At 45.2% G+C, this 27,284-nt stretch overlaps 1 protein-coding gene across 2 annotated transcripts in view; it reads left to right on the top strand.

Moving 5' to 3' along the window:
• The window catches only part of ift122 (intraflagellar transport 122 homolog (Chlamydomonas)), a 110,778-nt gene that overhangs the window by 22,378 nt on the left and 61,116 nt on the right, over positions 1 to 27,284 (top strand). For both annotated transcript variants that reach the window (XM_081348151.1, XM_081348152.1), the window contains exons 3-11: positions 7,382 to 7,466; positions 7,614 to 7,692; positions 7,882 to 7,958; positions 10,699 to 10,765; positions 10,985 to 11,131; positions 16,855 to 16,930; positions 18,652 to 18,843; positions 21,191 to 21,329; positions 22,041 to 22,243. In XM_081348151.1, coding sequence (XP_081204277.1) covers positions 7,382 to 7,466; positions 7,614 to 7,692; positions 7,882 to 7,958; positions 10,699 to 10,765; positions 10,985 to 11,131; positions 16,855 to 16,930; positions 18,652 to 18,843; positions 21,191 to 21,329; positions 22,041 to 22,243 — 1,065 coding nt within the window. The remainder of the gene's footprint in view (positions 1 to 7,381; positions 7,467 to 7,613; positions 7,693 to 7,881; positions 7,959 to 10,698; positions 10,766 to 10,984; positions 11,132 to 16,854; positions 16,931 to 18,651; positions 18,844 to 21,190; positions 21,330 to 22,040; positions 22,244 to 27,284) is intronic.

The following is a 27,284-nucleotide window of genomic DNA, read 5'->3' as shown; positions in this document are numbered from 1 at the left end:
GTGTGTGTGTGTGTGTGTGGACATGTTTTTCTACACCGGTGGGGACTTAAACCTGAATGCACACAGACTCATGGGGAACCCTAAATTGAGGTCCCCATGGGTACAAAAGCTTATAAATCATACAGAATTAGTTTTTTTGAAAATGTAAAAATGCAGAATGTCTCCAGTGATGGGTAGGTTTAGGGATAGGGTTAGTGTAAGGGGATAGAATATACAGTGTGTACAGTATAAAAACCATTACGTCTATGGAGAGTCCTCACAAAGATAGTGCACCGGACATGTGTGTGTGTGTGTGTGTGTGTGTGTGTGTGTGTGTGTGTGTGTGTTGTGTTGTGTTGTGTGCAGGTGTAACACTGTGTGTGTTGTGTGCAGGTGTAACAGTGTGTGTGTTGTGTGCAGGTGTAACAGTGTGTGTGTTGTGTGCAAGTGTAACAGTGTGTGTGTGTGTTGTGTGCAGGTGTAACAGTGTGTGTGTGTGTGTGTGTGTGTGTGTGTGTGTGTGTGTGTGTGTGTGTGTGTGTGTGTGTGTGTGTGTGTGTGTTGTGCAGGTGTAACAGTGTATGTGTTGTGTGCAGGTGTAACAGTGTGTGTGTTGTGTGCAGGTGTAACAGTGTGTGTGTGTGTGTGTGTGTTGTGTGCAGGTGTAACAGTGTGTGTGTTGTGTGCAGGTGTAACAGTGTGTGTGTTGTGTGCAGGTGTAACAGTGTGTGTGTTGTGTGCAGGTGTAACAGTGTGTGTGTGTGTGTGTGTGTGTGTGTGTGTGTGTGTGTGTGTGTGTGTTGTGTGCAGGTGTAACAGTGTGTGTGTGTGTGTGTGTGTGTGTGTGTGTGTGTGTGTGTGTGTGTGTGTGTGTGTGTTGTGTGCAGGTGTAACAGTGTGTGTGTGTGTGTGTTGTGTGCAGGTGTAACAGTGTGTGTGTGTGTGTGTGTGCAGGTGTAACAGTGTGTGTGTTGTGTGCAGGTGTAACAGTGTGTGTGTGTGTTGTGTGCAGGTGTAACAGTGTGTGTGTTGTGTGCAGGTGTAACAGTGTGTGTGTGTGTGTGTGTGTGTGTGTGTGTGTGTGTGTGTGTGTGTGTGTGTGTGTGTGTGTGTGTGCAGGTGTAACAGTGTGTGTGTGTTGTGTGCAGGTGTAACAGTGTGTGTGTGTGTGTGTGTGTGTGTGTGTGTGTGTGTGTGTGTGTGTGTGTGTGTGTGTGTGTGTGTGTGTGTGCAGGTGTAACAGTGTGTGTGTGTGTTGTGTGCAGGTGTAACAGTGTGTGTGTGTGTGTGTGTGTGTGTGTGTGTGTGTGTGTGTGTGTGTGTGTGTGTGTGTGTGTGCAGGTGTAACAGTGTGTGTGTTGTGTGCAGGTGTAACAGTGTGTGTGTGTTGTGTGCAGGTGTAACAGTGTGTGTGTGTTGTGTGCAGGTGTGACAGTGTGTGTGTGTTGTGTGCAGGTGTAACAGTGTGTGTGTCTTGTGTGCAGGTGTAACAGTGTGTGTGTGTCTTGTGTGCAGGTGTAACAGTGTGTGTGTGTTGTGTGCAGGTGTGACAGTGTGTGTGTGTTGTGTGCAGGTGTAACAGTGTGTGTGTGTTGTGTGCAGGTGTAACAGTGTGTGTGTGTCTTGTGTGCAGGTGTAACAGTGTGTGTGTGTGTGTGTTGTGTGCAGGTGTAACAGTGTGTGTGTGTCTTGTGTGCAGGTGTAACAGTGTGTGTGTGTGTGTCTTGTGTGCAGGTGTAACAGTGTGTGTGTGTGTGTGTGTGTTGTGTGCAGGTGTAACAGTGTGTGTGTGTTGTGTGCAGGTGTAACAGTGTGTGTGTGTTGTGTGCAGGTGTAACAGTGTGTGTGTGTCTTGTGTGCAGGTGTAACAGTGTGTGTGTGTGTGTGTGTGTGTGTTGTGTGCAGGTGTAACAGTGTGTGTGTGTGTTGTGTGCAGGTGTAACAGTGTGTGTGTGTGTTGTGTGCAGGTGTAACAGTGTGTGTGTCTTGTGTGCAGGTGTAACAGTGTGTGTGTGTGTGTGTGTCTTGTGTGCATGTGTAACAGTGTGTGTGTGTGTGTGTGTGTGTGTGTGTTGTGTGCAGGTGTAACAGTGTGTGTGTCTTGTGTGCAGGTGTAACAGTGTGTGTGTGTGTGTCTTGTGTGCATGTGTAACAGTGTGTGTGTGTGTGTGTCTTGTGTGCATGTGTAACAGTGTGTGTGTGTGTGTCTTGTGTGCATGTGTAACAGTGTGTGTGTGTGTGTGTGTGTGTGTGTTGTGTGCAGGTGTAACAGTGTGTGTGTGTTGTGTGCAGGTGTAACAGTGTGTGTGTCTTGTGTGCAGGTGTAACAGTGTGTGTGTGTGTGTCTTGTGTGCATGTGTAACAGTGTGTGTGTGTGTGTCTTGTGTGCATGTGTAACAGTGTGTGTGTGTGTGTGTGTGTCTTGTGTGCATGTGTAACAGTGTGTGTGTGTGTGTGTGTGTTGTGTGCAGGTGTAACAGTGTGTGTGTGTTGTGTGCAGGTGTAACAGTGTGTGTGTCTTGTGTGCAGGTGTAACAGTGTGTGTGTTAGGGGTGGGACGATACAGGTACCTCACGATTCAATTCTGTGGCGATATGTGGTCCACGATATGATAATATCACGATTCGCGATATCTACGATATTCAATATATTGGAAGAAATTTCATCAACGATATATCACGATATATGTGACTGAAAAGAAAAAGAAGGAATAAGGAAATAAGGAAATTTTATGCATTTATTAGGCCTAATGCCAACATTTCCAACATTGTGCAAAGAAATATAACTCACTGCCTCCTGGTCTTAAATGTAAACACTGTACATCTAGACAGATAAAAGTGCATGAAGATTACAAAACAACATGAACATTAACATGTGTAAACCATAATACTGAAACGTCAGTAGCGAACGAGGTGCATTTGCAGATTCGTAGTGTTGCTGTTATATTTTATCTTTGCAAAGCAGTTCTTGCAGATTGCATAGTCTTTATCCAGTGCCTTTCCGTCGACTGTCTCATAAAACCCTTTAGAGTGGAAACTAGCGGGTGGGTCTTTGATTAGTTTTTAGCGCAATTTTCCACCGGACAAAATTGCGCTTGTTAACTCATGATTTCTGTTCTGTCTGTGCGCACCAATCTTGTACTTCTATCTAACGTTACTCCTCAACCAGACCACCTAGAGACTTCAGGTTTTCGGCATTATGTTAAGGAAGGTCTAATCTCGGGAACGCACAAAAAAAATCCAGGAAAAGATTTACTATCTCTTAGTGTTGTGATCCCATGAGGTGAGAAAATTGCGCTAAAACACTCACCGAGTTTTTATTACTTGTTTATTGTTTTCCGCCATTCTTCTTGCTTCTCTTTTTTTCTGCAATTCTCTGTTGTTGTTAGTTAACTTGTGTTCTTCACCGGCCGCTGTTTGCGCCACTTTACCCCTATTTACTCGAACAGCGCCCCCCGCAAACAGAATGGTAGATATTGGGTAGTGACAGTGACACTGACAACGGGTAAATTAATCATTTTGTGTTGTAATAAAATATCGATATTGGGCGTTAGTGTATCGATTATTTATTGCGACAGAGAGCACAACAATATCTTGCAATATCGATTTTTTTTCCCACCCCTAGTGTGTGTTGTGTGCAGGTGTAACAGTGTGTGTGTTGTGTGCAGGTGTAACAGTGTGTGTGTGTTGTGTGCAGGTGTAACAGTGTGTGTGTTGTGTGTGTGTGTGTGTGTGTGTGTGTGTGTGTGTGTGTGTGTGTGTGTGTGTGTGTGTGTGTGTGTGTGTGTGTGTGTGTGTGTGTGTGTGTGTGTGTCTTGTGTGCAGGTGTAACAGTGTGTGTGTTGTGTGCAGGTGTAACAGTGTGTGTGTTGTGTGCAGGTGTAACAGTGTGTGTGTGTTGTGTGCAGGTGTAACAGTGTGTGTGTGTGTTGTGTGCAGGTGTAACAGTGTGTGTGTGTGTGTTGTGTGCAGGTGTAACAGTGTGTGTGTGTGTGTGTGTGTGTGTGTGTGTGTGTGTGTGTGTGTGTCTTGTGTGCAGGTGTAACAGTGTGTGTGTTGTGTGCAGGTGTAACAGTGTGTGTGTTGTGTGCAGGTGTAACAGTGTGTGTGTGTTGTGTGCAGGTGTAACAGTGTGTGTGTGTGTGTTGTGTGCAGGTGTAACAGTGTGTGTGTGTTGTGTGCAGGTGTAACAGTGTGTGTGTGTGTGTGTGTGTTGTGTGCAGGTGTAAAAGTGTGTGTGTGTTGTGTGCAGGTGTAACAGTGTGTGTGTGTGTGTGTGTGTGTGTGTGTGTGTTGTGTGCAGGTGTAACAGTGTGTGTGTGTGTGTGTGTTGTGTGCAGGTGTAACAGTGTGTGTGTGTTGTGTGCAGGTGTAACAGTGTGTGTGTGTTGTGTGCAGGTGTAACAGTGTGTGTGTGTTGTGTGCAGGTGTAACAGTGTGTGTGTGTGTGTTGTGTGCAGGTGTAACAGTGTGTGTGTTGTGTGCAGGTGTAACAGTGTGTGTGTGTTGTGTGCAGGTGTAACAGTGTGTGTGTGTGTGTGTGTGTGTGTGTGTGTGTGTGTGTGTGTGTGTGTGTGTGTGTGTGTGTGTGTGTGTGTGTGTGTGTGTGTGTGCAGGTGTAACAGTGTGTGTGTGTGTGTGTGTGTGTGTGTGTGTGTGTGTGTTGTGTGCAGGTGTAACAGTGTGTGTGTGTTGTGTGCAGGTGTAACAGTGTGTGTGTGTGTGTGTGTGTGTGTGTGTGTGTGTGTGTTGTGTGCAGGTGTAACAGTGTGTGTGTGTTGTGTGCAGGTGTAACAGTGTGTGTGTTGTGTGCAGGTGTAACAGTGTGTGTGTGTGTTGTGTGCAGGTGTAACAGTGTGTGTGTGTTGTGTGCAGGTGTAACAGTGTGTGTGTGTTGTGTGCAGGTGTAACAGTGTGTGTGTGTGTTGTGTGCAGGTGTAAAAGTGTGTGTGTGTTGTGTGCAGGTGTAAAAGTGTGTGTGTGTTGTGTGCAGGTGTAACAGTGTGTGTGTGTTGTGTGCAGGTGTAACAGTGTGTGTGTGTGTTGTGTGCAGGTGTAACAGTGTGTGTGTGTTGTGTGCAGGTGTAACAGTGTGTGTGTTGTGTGCAGGTGTAACAGTGTGTGTGTGTTGTGTGCAGGTGTAACAGTGTGTGTGTGTTGTGTGCAGGTGTAACAGTGTGTGTGTGTGTTGTGTGCAGGTGTAAAAGTGTGTGTGTGTTGTGTGCAGGTGTAAAAGTGTGTGTGTGTTGTGTGCAGGTGTAACAGTGTGTGTGTGTTGTGTGCAGGTGTAACAGTGTGTGTGTGTTGTGTGCAGGTGTAACAGTGTGTGTGTGTTGTGTGCAGGTGTAACAGTGTGTGTGTTGTGTGCAGGTGTAACAGTGTGTGTGTGTGTGTGTGTTGTGTGCAGGTGTAACAGTGTGTGTGTGTGTGTTGTGTGCAGGTGTAACAGTGTGTGTGTGTGTTGTGTGCAGGTGTAAAAGTGTGTGTGTGTTGTGTGCAGGTGTAACAGTGTGTGTGTGTTGTGTGCAGGTGTAACAGTGTGTGTGTTGTGTGCAGGTGTAACAGTGTGTGTGTGTTGTGTGCAGGTGTAACAGTGTGTGTGTGTTGTGTGCAGGTGTAACAGTGTGTGTGTTGTGTGCAGGTGTAACAGTGTGTGTGTGTTGTGTGCAGGTGTAACAGTGTGTGTGTGTGTGTGTGTTGTGTGCAGGTGTAACAGTGTGTGTGTGTGTGTTGTGTGCAGGTGTAAAAGTGTGTGTGTGTTGTGTGCAGGTGTAACAGTGTGTGTGTGTTGTGTGCAGGTGTAACAGTGTGTGTGTGTTGTGTGCAGGTGTAACAGTGTGTGTGTGTTGTGTGCAGGTGTAAAAGTGTGTGTGTGTTGTGTGCAGGTGTAAAAGTGTGTGTGTGTGTTGTGTGCAGGTGTAACAGTGTGTGTGTGTTGTGTGCAGGTGTAACAGTGTGTGTGTGTTGTGTGCAGGTGTAAAAGTGTGTGTGTGTTGTGTGCAGGTGTAAAAGTGTGTGTGTGTTGTGTGCAGGTGTAAAAGTGTGTGTGTGTTGTGTGCAGGTGTAAAAGTGTGTGTGTGTTGTGTGCAGGTGTAAAAGTGTGTGTGTGTTGTGTGCAGGTGTAACAGTGTGTGTGTGTTGTGTGCAGGTGTAAAAGTGTGTGTGTGTTGTGTGCAGGTGTAAAAGTGTGTGTGTGTTGTGTGCAGGTGTAAAAGTGTGTGTGTGTTGTGTGCAGGTGTAAAAGTGTGTGTGTGTTGTGTGCAGGTGTAACAGTGTGTGTGTGTTGTGTGCAGGTGTAAAAGTGTGTGTGTGTTGTGTGCAGGTGTAACAGTGTGTGTGTGTTGTGTGCAGGTGTAACAGTGTGTGTGTGTGTTGTGTGCAGGTGTAAAAGTGTGTGTGTGTTGTGTGCAGGTGTAACAGTGTGTGTGTGTTGTGTGCAGGTGTAACAGTGTGTGTGTGTTGTGTGCAGGTGTAACAGTGTGTGTGTTGTGTGCAGGTGTAACAGTGTGTGTGTGTGTTGTGTGCAGGTGTAACAGTGTGTGTGTGTGTTGTGTGCAGGTGTAACAGTGTGTGTGTGTTGTGTGCAGGTGTAAAAGTGTGTGTGTGTTGTGTGCAGGTGTAACAGTGTGTGTGTGTTGTGTGCAGGTGTAACAGTGTGTGTGTGTTGTGTGCAGGTGTAACAGTGTGTGTGTGTTGTGTGCAGGTGTAAAAGTGTGTGTGTGTTGTGTGCAGGTGTAACAGTGTGTGTGTGTTGTGTGCAGGTGTAAAAGTGTGTGTGTGTTGTGTGCAGGTGTAACAGTGTGTGTGTGTTGTGTGCAGGTGTAAAAGTGTGTGTGTGTTGTGTGCAGGTGTAACAGTGTGTGTGTGTTGTGTGCAGGTGTAACAGTGTGTGTGTGTTGTGTGCAGGTGTAACAGTGTGTGTGTGTTGTGTGCAGGTGTAACAGTGTGTGTGTGTTGTGTGCAGGTGTAACAGTGTGTGTGTGTGTGTTGTGTGCAGGTGTAAAAGTGTGTGTGTGTTGTGTGCAGGTGTAACAGTGTGTGTGTGTTGTGTGCAGGTGTAAAAGTGTGTGTGTGTTGTGTGCAGGTGTAACAGTGTGTGTGTGTTGTGTGCAGGTGTAACAGTGTGTGTGTGTTGTGTGCAGGTGTAACAGTGTGTGTGTGTTGTGTGTAGGTGTAACAGTGTGTGTGTGTTGTGTGCAGGTGTAACAGTGTGTGTGTGTTGTGTGCAGGTGTAACAGTGTGTGTGTGTTGTGTGCAGGTGTAACAGTGTGTGTGTGTTGTGTGCAGGTGTAACAGTGTGTGTGTGTTGTGTGCAGGTGTAACAGTGTGTGTGTGTTGTGTGCAGGTGTAACAGTGTGTGTGTGTTGTGTGCAGGTGTAACAGTGTGTGTGTGTTGTGTGCAGGTGTACGACACGGCCGACGGGACGCTCATACAGCCGCTGAAGGGACACAAAGACACCGTCTACTGCGTGGCTTACGCTAAAGATGGTGATTACGACACAAGACATGTTTGATGATGTGTGTGGTTAATGATGTGTGTGGTTAATGATGTGTGTGTTTAATGATGTGTGTGGTTAATGATGTGTGTGTTTACTGTGGTCTATGAGTTCCTGAGTTTCCTCTTCTCTCGGTCAGGGAAACGCTTTGCATCCGGATCAGCAGATAAAAGCATCATCATCTGGACCTCAAAACTGGAGGGCATCCTCAAATACACGTGAGAACTGCTGTTTCAAAGCTTTTATTTCAAGTGTTGTTTGAGATGAGACTGGTGAATAATTCTAATGTCACTGAACTTTGATTTAGTACGGGCCATCATGTCCCATCATGCCATGCTCAGATCCATCAGAATAGACTTGTGTTCACAGCTTTAGTGATTCATGTGCATATGTGTTTTTTCTCTCAGTCACAATGACTCGATCCAGTGTGTGTCGTACAACCCCGTCACACACCAGCTGGCCTCGTGTTCCTCGGGAGACTTCGGTGAGTGTGTGTTTGTGACACAATTACAACTGAAGCAAGAAATAATGCAGGGCAGTGGATTATGAAGATCTCTATACAACAGGTGGGGGTCCCGGATCCCTTCAGCCTCCCCTCGCTTCCTGTCAAATGGATTAGAAAAGCTTTAAACCAACCCTTACAATTTTAATCGCGTTTGGCCAGTTCACTAGTACGACTGTTGTGGTTTACATGCGACTTCTTTATTCGGACTGTTCTACTAGTCTGATTACAGTCGGATCATCAGGGTCCATGTAAACGCAGCTACTGATGCAAACGTCATCTAATATGAGACAATTCCAGCTGTAAAGTCATTATTCAGATCAATTCAGTTCATCTGATAGTGTCACTGCAGTCAAGTCAATAATGTCACTGAATATTAAAGGTGCTGTATGTAACTTTTCCACTCTACTAAACTAAAGCATAAAAGCATGCTGAGTTCACATACTCGCTTCTCTGAAAAACACTTCTACAGCCAGTTATTTTAAAGGGTAACTAAGCCCTAAAACAACTTTTTTTAGTTAATGATCTGTAAGACTGGGGCTTTGTTAGTGCTGTTCATTGATTCGAGTACATTTTTGACATTTGGATATAAAGTGTTTTAATTCTACAATATATGGTGTAAGAACGTCTGAGTGCTGCCCTCTGCAGGTTGAACGGTGGCGACTGCAGTTTAATTTTCCTATTGGAAGTTGTTTCCCCGTGTGACGTAAGCAGGCACCAGCTCACCACACCCTTGGCAGAGGCTCAGCCCCTGGTATAAAAACATCTCGTTCCGTCAAAACCACTGTAGCGAGTCAGGAGTTGGAATTGCGAGAATTGAAAACGATCAGGATAGCGTATATTAGCATCTAGTTAGCATAGCATATATATATATTATATAGTTATTTAGCTTCTCCACACAGCTCGCGCTGAACAGCGGCGCAGTGCCAAACGCTGCTCCTCCTGCATGACTCCACCACCGCAGCGGCGTCTGGTTGTGAGTGGGCATAGCCTATATTTTTAATCACAATTTATGTTCCTTCCTATTAGGCTAAAGTTAAAAACCCGCGCTGGTGGGTTTTGCTGCACGCCCCCCCGCTCAGCCCCACCCTCGGTTCGCCCCCTCTGTCTCCGCTCGGCTAACCCAGAGTCAGGCTCTGACCAGGGGTTGAGTTACCCTTTAATGTGCGTTCCGTGTTCTCAGTCTGTTGTTGTTTTGGTCTGTTTGACTCCGCCCACTGCCAGTTCAGCCAATAGTTTTTCGACAAAATGCCAGTTAGCAGAAACTCAGTGTATCGCAGCCTTGGAAACGAGCAAACAAACTGGGTCAGAGATTACAGATTCTACCCGACCTAAAAAGCCTCGGTCTCCATCTAAAAATCTCTATGAACGAGAGGATATGAAAACGCGGATAAATCAACTCATCAGCTTACGTAAGTCTCCTCGGCTTTCATTGTCAGCTGCGCTCGTGCCTGTTGTGTGTCCTCAAACTGGCGGCCCGCGTGAGCGTCGAGTCTGAGGAGGCGGGGAAACAACGATCTTTGATATTTTGAGTTCGGACTGCAGTACCTATTTCCACCACTAGCTGTTATTCTTACAGACTGCACTTTTAAGTGTCTTTCAAACCGAGCGAAGGGCGACAGTAGGGCTGTCAAAATTGTTCAAAAATGACGTTCGAATATTCCCTCTAAAACACATACGAATATTCGAACTATTCGAACATCTGGTTGCGCATTTTGTCAATGACGCGCATTACGTCAATAACAGGACAAATTAATACAAAGAGACATAACTACTTGTATAGGTAGTTAATTTAAGTTTAAACATATTTGACAATGTATTACCAACACAAAATCAAGTAAATAAACTAATGGCCAAGACCGCAGACCTCACTCTCGCTCACTCGCAGGCACTCTCTCCCTCCCTCGCCCTCGCGCTCGCGCTCTCTGCGCATAACGGTTTAAAAATGAACAACAACAATAAGCACATGTTGAGTGCTGATCAAGAGTTTTGTGCAAGCAATTTAAGGTTGCGACTCTTGTCCCAAATATAGCAGGCTTCATTCAGTGATTGAAACAAATTTATTAACATTAATTGAAGTTTTACAGTATAGAACCGACATTGAACGCTCCGAGCGAGCTGTGCTGTGGTAAACGTGGAACTTTTCTGTTTAACGTTAAATAAAATGAGGCACACAATTTTCGAGATGTGACCTCATGTTGCTAGTGGTCGAATGGTATGCTATCTGTATCTTACATAGATAGCTTGCATACTACTTTATCTCGCGGGAGTCGTGGCTCCACAATTTTACGTTCTACCGACCAAAATCCAAATTACTTCCAGACATGGCTTAAAATCACTTTCTCTGCTGCGGTCGAGTTGAACTTGGGCTCTGCACTTTCTGCCATCTTCCATGCAAGTCAACTTTCAGCAGTGACGCTGTGCTAGACAGGGCGACCCTGACGAGACAGCGCGCGCGCCCACTCGCAAAGCAGACAGCCGCGCCTCTGCTTCCGCGGGCGTGTTTTTCCATATTCGAAATTCACATTCGAATATTAATTTTCACTTTCGAATTTCTGTTTTTTAAAACTATTCGAATATATATTCGAATTTAGAATATTCGTTGACAGCCCTAGGCGACAGTGACTCCATCAGCTGACAGAACGGAGAAGGTGTTCATGAATCTGCAGGTTCAGAAGCTCTTCAGCTGTGTGTGTGTGTGTGTGTGTGTGTGTGGTCGCAGGTCTGTGGTCTCCAGAGCAGAAGTCCGTCTCCAAACACAAAGTGAGCAGTAAGATCACGTGCTGTGGGTGAGTGAGGACATCCAGACGTAACCCTGATGTAGACTTCACATCGCTTTATTCAGAGAAACGTTTAACGCATGCATTTAAAAATCTACCACCTGATTGCATTTTAGATTTTGTGTCTTGTATGAATCTTAAATGTCTTATAGCTAATTATTTATTGTATGTTTGTTGCTGACACTCGTAGCATTGACAGGATGAGAATGAACGTGTGTGTGATCTCAGGTGGACGAACGACGGCCAGTACCTGGCTCTGGGAATGATGAACGGTGTCGTGAGCATCAGAAACAAGAGCGGAGAAGAGAAGGTGAAGATCGAGCGTCCGGGCGGCTCGTCCTCGCCCATCTGGTCCATCGCCTGGAACCCGTCCAAGTACGACCAAGATAATTCAGCTAATGATAACAGTTCAGCTAGCTATCATCACGGACAGTGTGAACGTGTGTTTAGCTGATCTCTCACTGAGAACATTCATATATGCAGTGACACCACAAGCTTTTGGACAGATGTCTGAATGTTAGATAAAGTGGACGTGATTCTCTGACGTTTGACGAGCACGCAGAGTTTCCTCATTTCAATCCTGTCATCAAGCAAACACTGAGATGTGCACTGAACCCCAGGAGTTATGGCGCTTCCACAGCCGCTGGGTTCTGCCTCGTTTTCTCCCTTCGTTTAGTTCGGTTCGTTTAGGCAGAATTGAACAATGTAATCGCACTCGGATCCGAGCCGAGACAGTGGCTGAGAAAGCAGTCTGACCCGACGGGTTAGCCATGAAGACGAGCTGAGACATTAGTGTACTAAAACACACACTGATAGCACAGTAATGAGGTGTTCGGTGAGCGTCGCATGGACGGGCTTTAATCGTCTGGTTTTAAAGTCTGAACGTCTCGTCTGAAATGTTCACTCGTCAAAAAATAAATACGACCTCATGTTGTTGTGACAATCACGTTTACACACTGCCTCCGAAAGTAGTCCATCATAAAACAATAGATTTCCTGCATTTTCGAGAGGCGTTTTTACAATTCAGAGCCACTGAATGACGAATACAGGCTCAGTGTGTAAGGAACCTTAGCCCTGGTGAGCCGATCCCTGTGCCCGCTTATATAAACCACTACAACTACAAGTTAGACATCAGTTTTCTCTTCAAGACTGCTCAGAACTTTTTTTTAAATCAGTTACATAAAAATGTAGGGTTACTCTTTATTTTACAGTGTCATTGTAACATGTGTTACATGTAGTTACTACAGTAATAACTATAAATTATGCAAAATTAATGAAAAAATAAAAAATATGGACAAAGCGTCTGTGACGTCACCCATAGACTTTCTGAAGAACGGGTTTGAAGCCGTTTATGGGGGGTATGGGCGGCGCCATCTTGGAAAATCTCTGGAAATCCTAACCCCGCCCACCTTCTGGCCAATCCATATATGGGTAAAAGGGCGGGCTTTGTGTGAGACTGGAACGATGTCATTTTCGCGTGAAGAAACCAACATAAACAACAATGGATGACATACAGCAGATCTTGTTCTTGCTTCTCGGCGTGTTTGTCACAAGAAGCCAAGCGCTGACATTAGGCGTTTCTCGATAGCAAGTACGCAAAGTTCGGACTTAATTGCCAAGTCCGACTCAGGAGAATGATTCCCGAGGACGCGAGTCCGGTTATTCTGCGTCACTCCGCTCGCTCTGCTACTCCGGTTATCTCTGTATGTATATTTTGGGCAACAATAAAACGAAATATGTTATAAAACACCACACTGCCTCTTTACGTATTAATTTAAAGAAATCTTAAATATTATAGCCACACAAATGTGGTTCAGGCAACGCGTATTGATTATATTCACTGCACATAACATTAGCCTATTTATAACAAAACGAAATATAAAACACAACCCTGCCTCTTTTCGATTTATATAATATAAAAATATGAAACATTTTAATATGGTCCAGGCAATATGTGCATTTGTACTAAACAACAGATGTTGCAGTAAGCAACATTACAGATCATCTTCGTTGTATTAAAATTTAAAATGACAAAACTCAACCCAGTCTCTTTTTGTTAAATTTCAGTTTTATCAATATTAGCCATTATAAAAGTATAAGTAAAAGGTACAAGAAGCTATACAAATAAAGCAAACAATTCAGTCAAACATCAGCGCTCTAGTCTAACCATACATCGGTAAAGTTAAATAGCTTATAAAGTTCTGAAACTTCCCCTCAGCCAAAACGATTGGCCAGGGAACAAATTATAGATTCACGAGACCAAAAATCGCCCGTTAGATACACACAAGACGAGTTATATCTCATGTTTAACCACTACAGAGACGCCAGAGTCAGCGGCAAACGACTAGCCGAGGAAAGGCTGTTCCCGGCGGGGTACATGAGCGCCGAGAGCCCGGTCATCACTGGATCTCACAACCTGGATACAATTTTCATAAATCTTTATAAATAAACCACAGATTTGAGCTTTAAATAACTACATTCTCGCCTGAAAAACTCTTAAAACTACATTTCATGATACAGAAACAGTAGTATTATATTTCAACTGTATTAAAAAATGGCGCTTCTTATGTTGTCATTCTCCGTGTCGCTGCCTTGTCAGCTGTCAATCAAGCTGTCAATCAAAGTTAACCACGCCCTTATTGTCATACATTTTATATCTAAATACGATCTAAACTAACGAGTTAGAAAAAAATTCACCCCCCTCACAGTTGTCAGGCACTCGGAACCTATCGAAAAATACAATAAAAGTCCATGGGACCAACCTGTAAAAACACGAATTTATGCTGTGAAAACGGACATTTTAACATGGGGGCTGTGGACATTTGCTCCCTTTTGGGACCTGCCCCTAGCGGATTTTAGATGTTTTGCAGTTTTTCGCACTTCCGGGTAGGCTTCATTTTTCAGATCAGAATGTTGCCGCTTGATCCAAACACACTCTCACTCCAGTGTAGACACACAGCCCATGCCTTGTGTTGATCTGTGTGTGAAACTCATGCAGTGTGTGTGATCAGACACCAGGGGGAGCCACTGCATAAGAGCACAGAATCACAGAAGGGTTGAAGCGTACAGTACAGTATGCATCACGTGTGTGTGTGTGTGTGTGTGCATGCGCGTAATTTGCACGGGGGTTACGGGGGTTATGACCCCCCCAAAAATCTGATCCAGCTAATATAACCCCCCCCCCCACACATTAAAATAAATATGAAATATTCCGAATGAATACTTTTGTTCGTTTTCTTTATTTCATTTGCCAGCAAGAAAGATAGTATCATATTTTAAATAATCTGTAATGTACTTCCCGCCCACCGCACCGCCGACTACTTGGTATTACCCAACCCGCTTTCTCTACCAAGTTTGTTCACTATATTGCGCAGTCGCTGGGATGAATGGTTGGAGAAAGCTGACGGTGCATGCTAACGGATGGAAAGATGAAAAAGGACACTGAAAGGCAGCCAGACAACGATTTTTCATTGTTGGTCGACACCATTTTTTACAGTCTATGGTCGACACCAGCCAAAAAGAGGAAAAATCCTGACCAAACGGAGGTGCGTTTCTCAAAGTGTGAGGCGCGGGCGCGTGCGCGGCCCACTGCTGGGGGGGAATAGAGACATGACAAATGGGGCGCGACAAACAGGTTTTGTGCCCATCTTTTTAATTCCTTTATTTATTGACCATACACTCAAAACAAAACAAAGACACATTTAAATGTAAGCCTTGCTGAACCTTTTTACACGTAAGTTTAAAAGTAGTAGCTAGGCCAAAGAGTATAGAAGTAACAAGAGGCGAAACTCCGTTGCAGTTTTGACAACAGCCACTAGGTGGCGCTTCGGCAGCGCGGCCGCCATTTTGGACTGAACCAACGGCTTTACCGTTAGCACAACTACTGTACAGCATTAACATTATGTCTGGAAATAATTGGAAACAAAGAAAACAGTGTTCTGCCATCAACTGCAACAACTACCAGTGTACAACCAATCAACTAGCATTTCATAGATTCACCAAAGATCCAGAGAGGTAAAGTAGAAAAGGTTTTATTAACTTTAAAGTGAGCTAACGTCAACAGGTGCTGTAACGTTAATGTAAGCTACCCCATAACCGCATAAGCTGCTAACAGTTTGCTAATGTTATGTATTTGGTCGAAATTGTCAAGACTCGAAATGGGCTTTTTAAATCGCATACTTTCAGACTGAGATATATGAACACCTAACCTGGCAAATGACCGCTTTATTAATTCATTGTTATCACTAAATTAACCCTTTAACTGTCACCTTTTTTTTTAAGTTTGGAAAATCACTATCCAAACTTAAATGGTTGTAACGTTAATTCAAGAATGCTTTGGAATTTAGACCTATGGTTGGTCTTGTTTTAATTTGTCAGATTGTTTAAGTGAAATAAATGATTAAAGTGAAAGAGAAAAAAGTTAACGTTATATAAGTTTGAGTTTATTAAAATGTACAAATTTAAAAATATTATTATTTATATTTTATACAATATATATATATATATTACAAAATATATTTTACTCTAGAACTAGAAGAAAATGAAAGCAAAAAATCTGAACAAGTTGTGTTCCATATTTTAGGTTGATATGTTGATATCTCGCTTCCTCACCCTTTCTGCCGTGTGCTCTAACGTTACACGGTTTGGAGCTGCGCGCTCTTGCTTGCTCGCTCGCTCTAGATTCCGGTAGATTTAAGCTAATTTGCGGGCATCAGGGAGCCGCTATCAATATGCGGGAGACTCCCGGATCTTCCGGGAGACATGGGATGTCTGCTCTAGAGATATTAAAAACTAGAAACTACTTTTTAGTTAGTTTAACCGCTTTTGAATTTGAACCGGTATCGTTCAATCCTATGACAGCTGTGTTGCGTTCAGTCCAAGATGGCGGAGCTGCAGCTCTGCGCATGGGGGAGTTTGTTGCAATGGAACGTTCTATTGAGTTTCGCCTCTTGTTACTTCTATACTCTTTGGCTAGGCTATCACTTTATGGTTCCCATGGAGACGCGTCATTCATTGCTTGTCACACCGCAGCCACAATAGCGCTGAATGAATGACTGATGATCTGCTTTTATTTCTTTTTATTCAAAATTTCACAAATTTGTTAGCTATAGCAGGATATATCTGATATTCCGATTGTCAAATATGTGCAAGTGGATGTGTTTTGTTGTTTAAACACCTTTATAACGATCGCGTTAGTTGTATGCGCAACGTATTTTAGGTAAGTTATCTTAAAATACCTAAAAACAAAAATACGTAAATTATTAGGAATTTACCACCTCCGGCTCAATTTGAGATTATTATCATTATTTTTATTTTTTTATAATTTTTTTGTTCTTTTTGCAGTTTGCAAAGTGACAAAATGAATCAAAGCACAACTAGTCCACACTTTCCCAGTTTCTGAATTTGATGTTATCAGAGGCTAAATGCAAACACAATTTTTTTTTATCTACTTTTGAGTCTTATTTCATGCAAAGTGATAATATAATTGCACTTTCATTTTCTCTCTTTGAAAGTTTTTAATGCTGTTATTTGATGTTAAGTTTTTAAAATGTGATGTTAATAAAATACATTTTAACAGATAAACTTAAAGATTTTGTTAGTGGATGGTGAGTTTTGGTGATGCCCACCAATATGTGAAATCTGTTCAGAATAAAGGTGCAAGCTGCACTCCAGTGTGCCACCCTATATTGTAATATTGAGAGTTGAATTGTGCATAATACATTTGCTGCATGTAGGTGCCAATACAGTGATGCAATTGATTAATCTTTAAGTTTTTTTTTTTTTAGTTTTTTTTTTATAAGATATTGAACACACACAAAATCAATTAATTGGAAGCTGCCACTGCTGGCTAGTGCTTAAACACTGTGTCATTATGGCATAAATAGTCAAGTGAACAACTGCATTTACGTTAAGTAGCCTAAATCAGTAAAAGTATCACAATGTATTTCTAAAACAGGAACGGCAAATTACCTTTTACACAAGAAAATTATTCAATAAATAAATTAATAAATATGCAGCGAGTTTAACCCCCCCAATGGTAGACCCAAAGTTACGCCCTTGTGTGTGTGTGTGTGTGTGTGTGTGTGTGTGTGTTTCAGGGATGAACACAACGATATCTTGGCAGTGGCTGACTGGGGACAGAAGCTGTCGTTCTACCAGCTCAGTGGGAAACAGGTGTGTGTGTGTGTGTGTGTGTCACTGCTTGCTCTATTACACTGGGAAACACTGTCATGCCACGGCCTCAGAGAGGTCCAGTCCCGCTGATCGACGCACTGAACGCTTCTGCTGGGGTTTTCAGATTCGTTAGGCTTTATTTTAATATAGTCTATTGTCTAGTGTTCCTGTCCAGTGATCAAACCTCATCCTAACACTTGTACTGAATGTGTTCTGATCCGCTGTACGGCCTGACGAGAGCAAGTCCAGCGGCACAACACTGATCCGCTGATGATGATGATGATGATATGTAAATGAGGCGCACGTGTGTTAATGAGCTCATGCTTCTACCGATAATCGGTGCTTCTACCAACACAGAACACGTGAAAAGTGAAACCCAGTAACTGTGTCCTGGTGAGCCTTTCCCTGCAAGCGTGTTAGAAAATAATCCAATCAGATTTTGCTCTCCTTCTGACGTATGAAGAGGATCTTACTATAATATTACCGGCCCTTAATCTGCACGTTTACACACACCAGCCGACATTTGGTTCCACACGCGCCGACAGAGACCAGTTCTAACGCACTGATGAAGATCCAGCAGAGCCTGAAGCTGTTCTGTGGTTGAGCACAGACGAGCACTGAACACTATTGACCAGAACATGTCACCGCTGTCTTATAAACACCTCAGGAACTGTGGACACTTGTGGAGAAGTTCAACATGATGATGAGATGATCAGTGTAACTCCACAACAACTACAGAAATGTCTCCACTAACATTCAGAAGCTCTTCCTGAGTCTCTCCGTAAGGCTGCACTCGCTACTGGTTACTCTGGGATTCTGGATGAGGGAGATTGGCCTGTTCTGTTATTGACGGAGTTTCTGAAGCTCGTGTGAAGACTCCGCCCTCTTCTGGATGGAGGCGGAGCTAAAGCTCATTTGCATTTAAAGGGACACACACAAACGTTTTTGGTCTGGTATTTTGAGCTGAAATTTCACAGACACATTCTGGGGACACCAGAGATTTATATTTTATAGTTATAAGTTTGAATGATGTTATTCTGCAGCTCTTGTTGAGTTGGTCATGATTCCATGTTAATATGATGCATTATTATAAAGTAGATCACTGGAGCCATTAGTGATGCTCGTGCTTGACCTGGACTGTCCATAAGTCTGCTCTACGTTAAAGTCGTGTTTCAAATGAGCAAGACATGCAATTTTCCATACGATCTCTATAAACAGGTTTAATAGGAGAAATCATGTGGAGCCGACCCATCAGCGTCCTGGGAAACATCATGATCTTTACAGCTTTAGACATGTCCTGCCCCAGGTGCTCATGGGAAGTGTAGTGATTAGGGGAAAGTATGCAGCGCTCGTTATGCGACTGTAATGCCGTGGCCTGCAGTGCTGTCTGAACACACACTTCATTACAGCGCTCGTTAAACACACACACACACTTATTACAGCGCTCGTTAAACACACACACACTCACACACTTCATTATTGCGCTGTTCTCAGAGCTCGTTAAACAGTTTACGCGGAAGTCTCACTGATGACGGGATATACAATCATGCACTGAGTATACATGACATGAAAAAACAAGCACACACACACACACACACACACACACACACACGCTGTTTGCAGATGTCGCTGTTGATCCGACACTGGCTCCAGTCCAGAGATATCAGTGAACCCAGAGACTCTGTTTCCCTCACTCTCACCAGCGCTTGTGTGTTTGGCAGGTGGGGAAGGACCGGCCGCTGACCTTTGACCCCTGCTGCGTGAGCTTCTTCTCGAAGGGCGAGTACCTGGTGATGAGCGGCTCGGACCGCCAGGCCTCGCTCTACACGCGGGACGGGGTTCGGCTCGGCACCGTCGGGGAGCAGAGCTCCTGGGTCTGGACCTGCCGCGTCAAGCCCGACTCCAACTACGTGGTGCGAGAGTTAGCAGTCACTCGTGGCGGTGCTCAGTGATGAGGATAGCTAGCTGTGCGATGTGTCTGGCCTATTGATTTTCATTATATTCATGACTGTTATACAGATTATAAATAACATTCATTTAAAGCAGTGAAAGTTCACTGTAGCACAACAGCATCAGTGCGCATCAGCACATTATAGTGTAAATAATATAACTTACTACTTTGTTTTGTTAGCTTAAGAAATAATGTCACAATGCAAAACCTTAATGCTCCTAAAATAGGCTTGATTATTTTATATGCAAAATATAATATTGTGGATGAAATATGACACTTTCTTGACAGTGTTTGTGGGATCTGGTTCATTTCTCTGCTGTTCGCGCCTCTATTTAAGGCAGTGTATTAATAGACGGATTACAGGTGTAAGTGTTACAGTGAATGTTTAATCAGAGAAGGAGATGCGCGAGAACGTGAGCTTATTAGCCGTGTGAAAATCATACCCAGCCACAAATCACAACTCTGCTTTTCTCTAACACCGAGTTCATGAGCAGTTTGTTTGAGTTTGCAGCATTAGCTGAAGATGTTGAGTTTGCAGGGTTAGGGTTAGCATTAGCTGAAGATGTTGAGTTTGCAGGGTTAGGGTTAGCATTAGCTGAAGATGTTGAGTTTGAGTTTGCAGGGTTAGGTTAGCATTAGCTGAAGATGTTGAGTTTGAGTTTGCAGGGTTAGGGTTAGCATTAGCTGAAGATGTTGAGTTTGAGTTTGCAGGGTTAGGGTTAGCATTAGCTGAAGATGTTGAGTTTGCAGGGTTAGGGTTAGCATTAGCTGAAGATGTTGAGTTTGCAGGGTTAGGGTTAGCATTAGCTGAAGATGTTGAGTTTGAGTTTGCAGGGTTAGGTTAGCATTAGCTGAAGATGTTGAGTTTGAGTTTGCAGGGTTAGGTTAGCATTAGCTGAAGATGTTGAGTTTGCAGGGTTAGGTTAGCATTAGCTGAAGATGTTGAGTTTGAGTTTGCAGGGTTAGGTTAGCATTAGCTGAAGATGTTGAGTTTGAGTTTGCAGGGTTAGGTTAGCATTAGCTGAAGATGTTGAGTTTGAGTTTGCAGGGTTAGGTTAGCATTAGCTGAAGATGTTGAGTTTGCAGCATTAGCTGAAGATGTTGAGTTTGCAGGGTTAGGTTAGCATTAGATCAAGATGTTGAGTTTGAGTTTGCAGGGTTAGGTTAGCATTAGCTGAAGATGTTGAGTTTGCAGGGTTAGGTTAGCATTAGCTGAAGATGTTGAGTTTGAGTTTGCAGGGTTAGGTTAGCATTAGCTGAAGATGTTGAGTTTGAGTTTGCAGGGTTAGGTTAGCATTAGCTGAAGATGTTGAGTTTGAGTTTGCAGGGTTAGGTTAGCATTAGCTGAAGATGTTGAGTTTGCAGCATTAGCTGAAGATGTTGAGTTTGCAGGGTTAGGTTAGCATTAGATCAAGATGTTGAGTTTGAGTTTGCAGGGTTAGGTTAGCATTAGCTGAAGATAATGAGTTTGAGTTTGCAGGGTTAGGTTAGCATTAGATCAAGATGTTGAGTTTGAGTTTGCAGGGTTAGGTTAGCATTAGCTGAAGATGTTGAGTTTGCAGGGTTAGGTTAGCATTAGCTGAAGATGTTGAGTTTGAGTTTGCAGGGTTAGGTTAGCATTAGCTGAAGATGTTGAGTTTGAGTTTGCAGGGTTAGGGTTAGCATTAGCTGAAGATGTTGAGTTTGCAGGGTTAGGTTAGCATTAGCTGAAGATAATGAGTTTGAGTTTGCAGGGTTAGGTTAGCATTAGATCAAGATGTTGAGTTTGAGTTTGCAGGGTTAGGTTAGCATTAGCTGAAGATGTTGAGTTTGCAGGGTTAGGTTAGCATTAGCTGAAGATGTTGAGTTTGAGTTTGCAGGGTTAGGTTAGCATTAGCTGAAGATGTTGAGTTTGAGTTTGCAGGGTTAGGGTTAGCATTAGCTGAAGATGTTGAGTTTGCAGGGTTAGGTTAGCATTAGCTGAAGATGTTGAGTTTGCAGGGTTAGGGTTAGCATTAGCTGAAGATGTTTAGTTTGAGTTTGCAGGGTTAGGGTTAGCATTAGCATTAGCTGACGCGAGTCTGTGTGTCCCGCAGGTGTTAGGGTTAGCATTAGCTGAAGCTGACGCGAGTCTGTGTGTCCCGCAGGGTTAGGGTTAGCATTAGCTGATGCGAGTCTCTGTGTCCCGCAGGTGTTAGGGTTAGCATTAGCATTAGCTGACAGGGTTAGGGTTAGCATTAGCTGAAGCTGACGCGAGTCTGTGTGTCCAGCAGGTGTTAGGGTTAGGGTTAGCATTAGCTGAAGCTGACGCGAGTCTGTGTGTCCCGCAGGTGTTAGGCTGCCAGGACGGCACCATCGCCTTCTTCCAGCTCATCTTCAGTACGGTTCATGGCTTATACAAGGACCGCTATGCCTACAGGGACAGCATGACCGACGTCATCGTGCAGCACCTCATCACCGAGCAGAAAGGTGCCGTGACTTCACACATGACATCATCATGTTCACACATGCCACCCTCAAACACAGCTGGGAGCAAATAACCTCAGGAGTTAGATATGACAGGATGATGATCCTGCAGGAGACATAATAATGGGAACATCTTTCTTTACTCTCTTCATTTATATATGTGTCCGTGTGTGTGTGAGTGTTTGTGTGTGTATGTGGCCGTGTATGTGTGTGTGTGTGTGTATGCGTGTGTGTGTCCGTGTGTGCGAGTGTTTGTGTGTGTGTGTGTGTGTGTGTGTGTGTGTGTGTGTATGCGTGTGTGTGTGTATGCGTGTGTGTGTATATGTGGCCGTGTATGTGTGTGTGTGTGTGTGTATGTGGCCGTGTATGTGTGTGTGTGTGTGTGTGTGTGTATGTGTCCGTGTATGTGGCCGTGTGTGTGTGTGTATGTGTCCGTGTATGTGTATGTGAGTGTGTATGTATGTGTCCATGTATGTGTATGTGTCCGTGTGTGTGTGTGTGTGTGTCCGTGTATGTGTGTGTATTTATTTCAGTTATAGCAACTCTGAGTAGGTAATGTGGTAATGTGTTCGGCCTCGGCTGATGATTGCTGCTGCTAATAGACAGACACACGGCTGTGAGCATGTAAGAGGTCTGTCCCAGAATTCCTTGTGATAGTCTTGAATGTAATCCATATCTGTGCTTTCTTGAATTTTTCCCCATTTCCCCTGCCAGTGCGAATAAAGTGCCGTGAGCTGGTGAAGAAGATCGCCATCTACCGCAGCCGACTGGCCATCCAGCTCCCGGAGAAGATCCTGATCTACGAGCTTCACTCCGACGACTCCAACGACATGCATTACCGCGTCAAAGAGAAGATCTGCAGACGCTTCGAGTGCAACCTGCTGGTCGTCTGCTCACAACACATCATCCTCTGTCAGGTAAAGTCACTGGGGAAGTCATGTGACCGCGCTGAATGTGTGATGTTACCTCAGATCGACCAGTGAATGATCAAGTTTTTTTTCTCAACTTTAAGAAAGTTTGCTTGAAGATCAACAAGAAAAGTGTTCCCTTTCGAGGGAACGAGATGCTGCGTCGAAAGACGTCTGAAGCCTGTGTGGAGTTAGTCCAATCTCGATTGGTACCACATGACGTCATGCGACGGCGTAGCGAAAGCTATACGCGTTCTATGTTGCCTTGTGCGCCTTGGTGTTGTTTGTCCCAGTATTCACATATATCAGTATGGCGAGCAAGACAGTGTTCAGGCAGTGTGCGTCCCCTTGCCCGCGCTGTATGAGCGAGGGTGGCACACACTCGCTCTGTGTGATGTGTGTGTGGAATGAAGCGCTCGAGGGTGTTGTCTGTGCAAACTGTGACTTGCTGCCTCTCAGAACGCTCCGCTCCCGCAGGGCCCTGTTCAGTCCTTATATATTCCTCTGTTTTGGGCTTGAAAGAGAACGGCTATGGGGTGATGCCGCGGGTGGAAGAGACACTGGCATCTTCTCTTTCACCCGCCGCTGCGTCATCCCTAAAGGCTCCGGCGCTCCAAACCCTGCCGTATTACACTGGCTGTGGTGGGTAAGGCGTATTACACTGGCTGTGGAGGGCAAGGCGTATTACACTGGCTGTGGAGGGCAAGGCGTATTACACTGGCTGTGGAGGGCAAGGCGTATTACACTGGCTGTGGTGGGCAAGGCGTATTACACTGGCTGTGGTGGGCAAGGCGTATTACAATAGCTTTGGTGGGCAAGGCGTATTACACTGGCTGTGGTGGGCAAGGCGTATTACACTGGCTGTGGAGGGCAAGGCGTATTACACTGGCTGTGGAGGGCAAGGCGTATTACACTGGCTGTGGTGGGCAAGGCGTATTACACTGGCTGTGGTGGGCAAGGCGTATTACACTGGCTGTGGTGGGCAAGGCGTATTACACTGGCTGTGGTGGGTAAGGCGTATTACACTGGCTGTGGAGGGCAAGGCGTATTACACTGGCTGTGGTGGGCAAGGCGTATTACACTGGCTGTGGTGGGCAAGGCGTATTACACTGGCTGTGGTGGGCAAGGCGTATTACACTGGCTGTGGTGGGCAAGGTGTATTACACTGGCTGTGGTGGGCAAGGCGTATTTCACTGGCTGTGGTGGGCAAGGCGTATTACACTGGCTGTGGTGGGCAAGGCGTATTACACTGGCTGTGGTGGGCAAGGCGTGCAAGGCGTATTACACTGGCTGTGGTGGGCAAGGCGGGCAAGGCGTATTACACTGGCTGTGATGGGCAAGGCGGGCAAGGCGTATTACACTGGCTGTGGTGGGCAAGGCGTATTACACTGGCTGTGGTGGGCAAGGCGTATTACACTGGCTTTGGTGGGCAAGGCGTATTACACTGGCTGTGGTGGGCAAGGCGTATTACACTGGCTGTGGAGGGCAAGGCGTATTACACTGGCTGTGGAGGGCAAGGCGTATTACACTGGCTGTGGTGGGCAAGGCGTATTACACTGGCTGTGGTGGGCAAGGCGTATTACACTGGCTGTGGTGGGCAAGGCGTATTACACTGGCTGTGGTGGGTAAGGCGTATTACACTGGCTGTGGAGGGCAAGGCGTATTACACTGGCTGTGGTGGGCAAGGTGTATTACACTGGCTGTGGTGGGCAAGGCGTATTACACTGGCTGTGGAGGGCAAGGCGTATTACACTGGCTGTGGTGGGCAAGGCGTATTACACTGGCTGTGGTGGGCAAGGCGTATTACACTGGCTGTGGTGGGCAAGGCGTATTACACTGGCTGTGGTGGGCAAGGCGTATTACACTGGCTGTGGTGGGCAAGGCGGGCAAGGCGTATTACACTGGCTGTGGTGGGCAAGGCGTATTACACTGGCTGTGGTGGGCAAGGCGTATTACACTGGCTGTGGTGGGCAAGGCGTATTACACTGGCTGTGGTGGGCAAGGCGTATTACACTGGCTGTGGTGGGCAAGGCGTATTACACTGGCTGTGGAGGGCAAGGCGTATTACACTGGCTGTGGTGGGCAAGGCGTATTACACTGGCGTATTACACTGGCTGTGGAGGGCAAGGCGTATTACACTGGCTGTGGAGGGCAAGGCGTATTACACTGGCTGTGGAGGGCAAGGCGTATTACACTGGCTGTGGAGGGCAAGGCGTATTACACTGGCTGTGGTGGGCAAGGCGTATTACACTGGCTGTGGTGGGCAAGGCGTATTACACTGGCTGTGGTGGGCAAGGCGTATTACACTGGCTGTGGAGGGCAAGGCGTATTACACTGGCTGTGGTGGGCAAGGCGTATTACACTGGCTGTGGTGGGCAAGGCGTATTACACTGGCTGTGGTGGGCAAGGCGTATTACACTGGCTGTGGTGGGCAAGGCGTATATGGCGGCGGGTCGGGCCTGGATACACTGGGGATTATGCAGGCATACCAGGCTATATGATATTATAGAGCTTCGTCGAGCGGCAGACTTGTCTCTCCGTGCTACTAAGAGGACGGCCCGTGCCATCGGTCGCTCCACGGCAGCACCAGTGGCTACGGAGAGACACACAGCTATTGTAGACCGGTCTATAGTGTTAGACAAGTCTAAAATCTGCTCATAGACTAGTCTAATGCAAGTTAGACTGTTTCACAAAAATAAAGACTGACTTAATTTAGGCCAAAAATATTAGACACCTTACCCCAGGCTAACTTGGGTCTAAGACTCTGTTACCTTGGCAACCAGCAGTAACAATCAGTTACATTACACACAGCCGAAAGGGAAAATGGCTCATAATGTGTGGTTTGCTGACGACGTTATGGAGAGAGCTATGAGAAGGGGATATTTCCTCTTAAATATTTCTTTTTTGGCATCTTTTCTGTATGTCTTTAACGCTCCGCTCAACGATTGGACTAACGCTGTTAACTGTCATAGCAATCTTTTTCCAAATTAAGCATTTCTTCTTGTTACTGCATTCTCCGCTAAATTTGCCAAGTAAAATGTCCTTGTAACTGTTCTACTCCTCCAACAAACACATATTCTCCGCTGGGGTAAACTGCACTGAGCGGCTGAATACGCTTACTTGATCCGCCATGTTTTTTGTTTTGAAAAGTGTCTTATTTTACCCAGAATGTATTGCAGTGTAGTCCAACTTAAGATAGTCAGAGTCTTCAGTGTTTTGTGCAACGGTCTGATTTAGATGTCTATCTGAAGTCTGACTATCTACTATATCTAAGCCATAGTCAAAGTCTATCTTTGTGAAACCGGCCCCTGTGGCTGAACCTGTCTGGTAGAATATCTACACACCTGGAAAGGTCTTCAGAATATATCTCCGTGGGTCCTGCCTATCCTGGAGAAGGGGTAGTTCACACTGTTGCCAAGCCTGAGCAGGGTCGGGTCATGGAACCATGGAGGCCATCGAGCACGTTCCTCTTCACGAGAGGGAGGCCGGGTCTACAGCCGGTGCTTCATAGTTCCCAAAAAGGACGTCCTATTATAGATCTCAGGATATTGAATCGTTCTCTGAGGAGGTTCAGGTTAAAGATGCTAACTACACCTGTCATCGAGAGTCAGATCAGCTCCGAGGACTGGTTTGTCACGATAGATCTAAAGGACGCGTACTTCACATATCCATCCTTCCCCATCACAGGAGGCTCCTGAGGTTCGCCAATATCGGGTCTTCCATTCGGCCTAGCATCGTCTCCTCGCACCTTCACGGAATGCATGAATGCTGCTCTAGCTCCACTAATGGTGCGTTCACACCGGACGCGAATAGCGCGTCAGGAGCGAGTGATTACAATGTTAAGTCAATGCAAAGACGCGTTACGCGCATAAAAATTCCTGCGGCGCGAATGAGGCGTTTAGCGCTGCGCAGTAGACGCGTCTGGCGCGAATTGAGCGTCTGGCGCGTTAAGCACATTACGCGCGAATGATTTTATTAGTGCTTTTTGTGCATTCACGCGTTTGACGCGAATTCGGACTTCTGCGTCAATTCGCGCCACATTAACCAATCAGGAGCCTGCTTGCTGCTGTCACGTGGTGAACTGACAGTTTATAATGTTATTTTATGTTTGGCCTCAATAAATTATTTTGTAATATGACTAAAATGCACAACAAAGCAAATCTTTCACATAAAAACTCGATTTCAATATGAGAAATACTCATTTTTTATTGAATTCTATTTATTCCATATCTATTCTAGATTATATGAAACTTTATTAATCTAATGTAAAGACAACAAACACAATTTAGTGTATAAAAAAAAAAAAAATCACAGGATAGGTTTCACTTTTGGAGGCTGGCTCCATTTATTATCAAAACAAAAATAAATGACAGATTAGGTGGGTGCGGGCGAGGGTGACCCTCGCGCCGGGCTGTACAGTGTGGGCTCGTCAGGCAGCGACCACCACTCGAGGCCGAGGCTTATACGGCCTACGCTGTCCTCGTCAGTGTCCTCACCGTTAGGTCCACCAAACCTACCTCCTGAAGCAAATTGTGAAACTCCTGAAACCCTCCGGAGGGTCTGGTGGACCCGAGTACAGCGACGATGTCCCCTACGCAGCTGTATCTGCTCTCCAGAGCATATACGAGCGGTGACTCTCTCGATTAATGCTAATGCTAATGCTCGATGAACATCTAAAAAAAGATGGCCGCCAACAGGTTTCGAAACTTTCGCCTCTGATGCGCGTAAATTTCACTTCAAACTTTTGATTTTACGCGCGTCAATTTCGCTCTTGACGAGCGAATGCACACAAAGTGGTCAAGTGTATAACTAGATGCGGCAGGCGCGAATTTGACGCGCTATTCGCGTCCGGTGTGAACGCACAGTAAGACTTCTGGGCATTCGTATCCTCACTTGCATCGACGACTGGCTCACCGTAGCACAGTCAGAGGAGATGCGGTTCGGCATCTGGATGTCGTACTGAGACTCACTGTCAAGAAGAGTTCACTGATCCCCCAGAGAACTACAGTTCTGGGGTTAGTATGGGACTCAGTCACAATGCCGACACTTA

Source organism: Scardinius erythrophthalmus, assembly GCF_964197995.2.
Source record: "Scardinius erythrophthalmus genome assembly, chromosome: 20".
Taxonomy (NCBI): Eukaryota; Metazoa; Chordata; class Actinopteri; order Cypriniformes; family Leuciscidae; genus Scardinius; species Scardinius erythrophthalmus.
This window is presented reverse-complemented; position numbering and strand designations above follow the sequence as displayed.